This window comes from Helobdella robusta (genome assembly GCF_000326865.2).
Source record: "Helobdella robusta unplaced genomic scaffold HELROscaffold_27, whole genome shotgun sequence".
Classification (NCBI taxonomy): Eukaryota; Metazoa; Annelida; class Clitellata; order Rhynchobdellida; family Glossiphoniidae; genus Helobdella; species Helobdella robusta.
The window spans coordinates 1804061-1810583 of NW_008704392.1; the positions used below are offsets into that span (position 1 = coordinate 1804061).

Below are 6523 nucleotides of genomic sequence, written 5' to 3' on the forward strand. Positions count from 1 at the left end.
TGACGACGCGCGATCATTCTTTATTCAACAAGTACAGTGCTACTACACATTCCTTATTCACGGGATCAAGTTAAAATTCACTAAAATGAAAAATTATAATTAATCAATAATAACTGAAATTAAACCACTAAAAAATATACTAAACTAAGTCATCATCTATGATAGACAGCATCCTTAACAAACAACATTATGCCATCATCAGCATCAGCGAAAAAAAAACCAAAACAACATCAACATTAGAAGACAGAAAAAAAACAACGTGTTAAATTTGTTATCACCACTGACGATGACTAATGAAAGATGGTAACAATGCAATAAAAATTGTTTTCCCTCGAAACCTTCAAAAATAATTCACTAGTCAACAACATTTTTAGATATAATAACTCAAACATGATAACTTATCAAGGGTTTTGTTTGTGCTATACATACATACATACATACATACATACATACATACATACATACATACATACACACACACACACACACACACATATATATATATATATATATATGTGTGTGTGTGTTTGTGCTTAATTTATGGAAGCAAATAAAATTTAATTTTTTTTATTATTCATGCATAGTATGCAAAGATTAGACACACACACACACCAGCCATTTTTATTCATTTCCTAATCAAAAAAACTAATCATTTGTTTTTTTTATGTTAATTTGTGTTAATAACCACATTATCTAATGAATTGAGCTTAATCTTTAGTGGAAGTGAACGAAGTGGACTAATGAATGAGTGAACGAATGATTAAAACTGTTGAAAGAAGGACGATACAGTAAATGAATAAACGAATGAATGAACGAATGATTGAATGAACGAGTGAAAATTTTGATGAGTAATGATATAATGCAGCAAAAGATCGAACGGAACGCAGCAAAAACAAAAAGCTACGAACCTACAACATTCTCTCATTCTTTCTTAAATTATACATCTAATTTGTAATAAACGAGCTCATCTTATCAACAGCACCATCACCACAATCATCATCATTACTACCATCATGACTGATATCATTTGGAAATGCAAACGATAAATCCATTACAGAACCCTTCAAACTGACTGATCTGACCTAGGCGTTTGAATAGAATTAAATAGCTTGACCTGGGATACATTAGAGAAATTGCCTCGTGCAAACGATGGAGCAGAATGAAAAACAAAGAATAACTTTGAGTGGATGAAGATTCAAAATGAAAAGAAAAATGAGTGCATGAATGTATGAATTTTAATATAAATTAACTAATTAAATTGCCTCAGTGGAAGAATGGATATACAAAGCTAATTAAATAAATAAACATAGCTATTAATTTACTTACACACACACGCACACACGTATATATATATATACAGATACACCATATGCATAACCCTAAAACGAAATTATAAAATATAGAAGAAATATGCTGTAGTAAAAACAGGCAATTATATCTCACGTCTTACATTTAATGCAACCCAAACATCACAAAGACAGGATCAAGAGTAAATAGTCTGCACAAGATGTACACCGTACACTGTACACCGTACACTGTACATCGTACACTGTACACGCATCTCCTTACAAAGTACACGAGATTTAGAAGTTTTTTATTTTCTACGTGCGTAAACACTGCTATAATTTTTTTTAAATACGAAAAACACCAGCCAACACAACCAAACCACAACCAGCCATAGGGATGCAAGAACGGTTAATACACATTATGTAGCGTATGCGAGAGTTAGCTCGAGTTAATAAATTTTAACCTAAATAAAAATAGACTTCAAAGAAGTTTTAACTGATAACATTCATTTACTTATTTGTGTTTCAACTTCTAAGTGGAATGACAAAATGAATGATAGATGAGAGTACGATAATAAATAAGATTCTCTTTCACTAAAAATGACGCTTTAATTAAATTTTATTTAAAACATAATAAATATTACATTATAGGTATGGAAAAATAGCGAACATCAAGATGGCGATAATAAAATAATAATACATTGCTGTCAGCTCGCATAATTTTACCGCAAATATATTTAATCCAAGGTTTTGAGACGGCATGTGATGGTGAGAACTGGAGGCGGTTGGGACACATTGGAAAGCTTCCTGGATAGACACGACCCGTGCAGATGCAACTCAAAAGGTGAGTATAATGGGTCGAGTAACGACCAATGGAAATTATTTTCAGCATTGTTTAATTACGACCAAGTCAAACAATTTTTTCTGAAAAAGCCAGTTTAACACTCAAAATTATAGAATATTTTGTTGCAGTTTAACCATTTTGCATCATGATAAACTTCTAAACGGCTAATCTCTTGTATGAATATAACCATGCAATCGTTGTTTTCAAATTTGTTAGATTAAACTATGATTTTGGAATGTAAAGTTATGTAAAGTTAGAATGCAAAAATTGCATTATTAAACACTTTGCAGAACACAGAGGCAGTCTGGCTTTCAGAAACTCCGTTAAAACTGAAGCAACTCCCAAAAAGCCACAACCGCAAGCGGACTCTAATCGCCATTCCAAACTGCTCGCTGGCTCATCGGAGTCCATTTCTTCTAGTGACTCATCAGCCACAGGTACCAGCGGGTCTAGTGTCAGCAGATCTTCCTTCAAGAAGCATAACTTGATCAGTGAGATCGCTAACGGCTCTCGATGTCCAAACTTGATACCAACTGAGAATACGATCTCGTTGCTAGAAGATGTAGCTAGCTTGATTGACAAACAAATCGCAAATAATAATATCGATAAAAATAGTGTTGACAAAGAAAAAAAAAGTCTACTCAACAACAAGCAAAATAAAAAATCTGGAAAAGACGCGGGTAACAGTACAGCCGTCCAAACACCAAAAAAATTACCAGATAAAACTTCTCTGAATACGACGCCTAGTTCAGCGAAGAACAGAACAAAATCAAACTCAAAATCTTTAAACTCAAGTTGCGAGAATCTACTAACAAAAAATACAAACGCCACAGTGTTTAAAACACCGACTAGTACTCTTAGAAGAAAAAGCGAAATTATCATGAAACAAACTTTGTCGCCGAGTAAGAGCTTCAATGATGGAGGAGCTATAAACATTAGAACATCTAACACCGAAACGCCTAAATACTTAAACCGCAATAAACCGACAACGGCAATCACACCGAGATCCTCTTCTGCTGCAACTACCCAAAGACCTTTCTCCGCCAAAGTGAACAGAACCACCGCCAGAGAAAAACATGAAAATAAAATCTCAAATACGAACAACGATATATCTCATAGTTTGAGCAACATCGTAGAAGGAATAAATACTATACAAAAATCTAGATCTCAAAATTTTGTGTCGAGAGATAAAAATCTAGAAGACAAAATGCTTATAAAACAACCCATCATCGCGTCTAAACCGAGAAGGGACATCAACATCGGTTTCAAAACGAAAATCCCACAACCAATTTTCCATCTTAATTATTCTGACACAAACTTAAAGCGAACAGACTCTGGAGTTGACATAACGGGTGCTTCCGACACAAGCCTACAGAAGAACACGTTTTTTGATGATGGAGATTATTACTGAAAACTCCATTGATAGATTTACATATCAGGATAGTTAATAAAAATTCAGACTTTCGCATATATGAATTACCTGCCCTACTCAGCGAAGTAACGTTATTTTGTCAGTATTCGAGTCGAAAACTTTTTACCATTTCATTCGTTTTGTCATAAATTTACTACAAATCCTCGAACGAATACTAACTAGATTCTCATAACTTTATAACCGATAAACGTCAACATTTATTAGATTTCAATGTTATATTTTTATTTAAACCCATACTCACATCATATTCACAAATTCATTTACAATCATTCTAAATATGACATTCCTAGTGATTCACGCAAATGTCGGTAAATTATCGGTGCTGTGCGTTAACTTAACACGTCTGTCAGCTGGCCATTATTTGTTTTGCATAATTTGCTTGAATAATAATCCTTTATTTATTTATTTGTTTGTTTGTTAACAAAAATTTATGATGCAAAATTTTGATTTTGAAAAACCTTGCAAACATTGTTTTTGATTTAAGCTTGCTTCTCATTTTTGTTAATTTTACTATTGCTTCCGAAAGCGTTATGAATTTTTCAATGATCCAGTGCGGCTTCACTAATCTGTATATTTTAAAAGTTGTTTAACGTGATTGAACCGTTTTGAAATTTTACCGTTGAACGTCCGAACGGGACCTACCAAAGAGGAATGGGAAAAACGACCTAGTGTTATCTACATTTTATTTTATATCTTCATCAGGCTCCAAAATTTGACCATTAAAATGAACAGCTGAGCCAGAAAGATACAAAATAAGATTAGAAAATATTAGCCGCCACGCTCTGGAAGCTACTAGCCTGCCATTTTTTGACAACAGCTGCACTCACTGTGCGGCTGGTCTCAGCTTATTTATATTGCCATTTCATTGCCACTCTTATCGTCATCTCCATCAGTGCTAATTTCATGTTAAATTAGATTTTTTCACTGCCCAAATAAATGTTTTCAACGATGTCATGTACAAAATCTTAATATCTATCGCCATATTAGAGCAGAGCAGTATTTAGTTATTTAAGCGTTGAATTAAACCTAGTTGATTTATTTATAGCATTTAATGTAAAGCCAAAAACGGTGATATACTTTTCATTTGCACAAAATATACTAATGTATATTTGAATTTACAGATTTTCGCAAGCATAATACAAAACTCGGCCTCAGCCACTACACCTAATCGTCATATCTACCCTTTGATAACTTATGTAGAACGCTTTATAGCATTTGAACACAAACATCGCTATTAATAATATGTCGAAAATCGAAAAATTTCGCGATTTAAATCATACAATTTTATTTTGCGCAGTAGAATTTTTACGATTTCATCAATTTTCGTTTAACTTATTACACAGAATTAAAGGTATTAAACGCAATGATCTTTGACATTTTAGTTCGAAATTTTTTTTACAACTTTTCATTTGAACTGACTATTTTAGAATTGAATAAAATTGTGCAAATCATAAACTGTAATGTTTCTCAATAACCGTAGCTCAGAAAATAGACGAAAATTCAATTGAAGCAGCACACACATAGCAAAACAGAAAACATGCAGACACGTAGTTAGAAGCACTAGAAGAAACAGCTGACGAAAAGTTCTTATGAGACTCGACAGATTGGCACAAGGCAGAGAAATTTGTGGAGGGTTGAAAAGTGTTAAGTCAGTGAAAGTAAATTTTTATACAGGGATCATTAATTATCATTTTTAGTTTTTAGACACGAATAATTATTATTATACACTACGCGCTATATTTCGAATATTTTTAGGAATGTGGCACTGATGTAGTGAAATCAGCTGCTAGTAAGTTACAAGATTCATGTAATACTCAATCTCTTGAGCTTGAAAATGTCTAATCTGACAATGGAAATTCTTACGTGTGGTATCTTGAGTCGACCGAACAGTTATGTGTTAATGAATGCGCACTATAGTTCGATTTTTTAAAATGTGGTGCTAATATAGTGAATGAGGCAGGTAGTTTTTTCTAGAATCATGTAGCATGGAAATGTATAATTTGGTAATAGAAATTCCGACGTTTTTGATATATAGGTAGTATGCGAATTGACCGAACAGCTATCATTGTGTACATATTACCAAACTTGTACTATAGCTCGATTTTTCATAATGTGGCGCCAATTTAGTAAATTGAGATGGTAGTTTTTTAATAGGATCTAAGGGTTATGAGCAACATTTTTTCAAGTCAGTAAAACTTAGTTTTTGGCCATTTACTTTTAATAATTTATCGTAACGTTACTTTTAATAATTTATCGTAACGAGCCATATTAGGTACTATAAAACCATATACAATACAAAAAAAATGATATATATATCTAGATAACTTCCGAGTGAGAAGTCGAACAAGACAATCATTTTAAACACCAATTTATTACAATCAATTATATAACGAATATATTTTCATTCTGTTCCGAAAACTTTAAAAACATGGATGGTAACAAAAATAATTATCAGGCGCAAGTAAGCAAAAACGTAATTCATACCTTAAAATTACTGATTGGTTATAATAATATTAATAATAATAATATAATACTAATAATAATATAATAACAACAAAGTTTAAAGTGGTTCAGTAGACTAGCAACTGTGTAAGAACCATTAAAAATGAATGTTCTTTTAAGCGAAACTTACAAAAAATACTCTAAAAATTGTAAGAAAAAAATAAATCTGACCGAAATTATTCAACATCAAACTGAAGAAAAATTGAAAACCAAAAAAGAATGAAAAATAAGAAACACAAAATGGGGGAAAAAATAAAATCAACGGTTGGGATAATAAATTATCTTCTCGTGTAAAATTTGCGTCGGCATCATTAGACTCATTCATCAAGATCATTTCATTTTGTTTTATTTTGCTACGAAAAAAAAAATTTCAATTAATTTTTTTACATTATTCTAGAACAGCATACGTAAAATATTTTAATCTTTCATTAAGTCTTCATTTCAATTTACACAGCATGT

At 32.0% G+C, this 6523-nt stretch overlaps 1 protein-coding gene across 1 annotated transcript in view; it reads left to right on the forward strand.

Moving 5' to 3' along the window:
- HELRODRAFT_141530 (hypothetical protein) overlaps positions 1-2126 on the forward strand; it is a gene marked incomplete at both ends in the record, with an annotated part of 5324 nt that extends 3198 nt beyond the window's left edge. The window contains one exon of the mRNA XM_009020334.1: positions 2034-2126. Within this exon, the coding sequence (XP_009018582.1) occupies positions 2034-2126 (93 nt within the window). The remainder of the gene's footprint in view (positions 1-2033) is intronic.
- Between the last annotated feature and the right edge of the window lie 4397 nt (positions 2127-6523).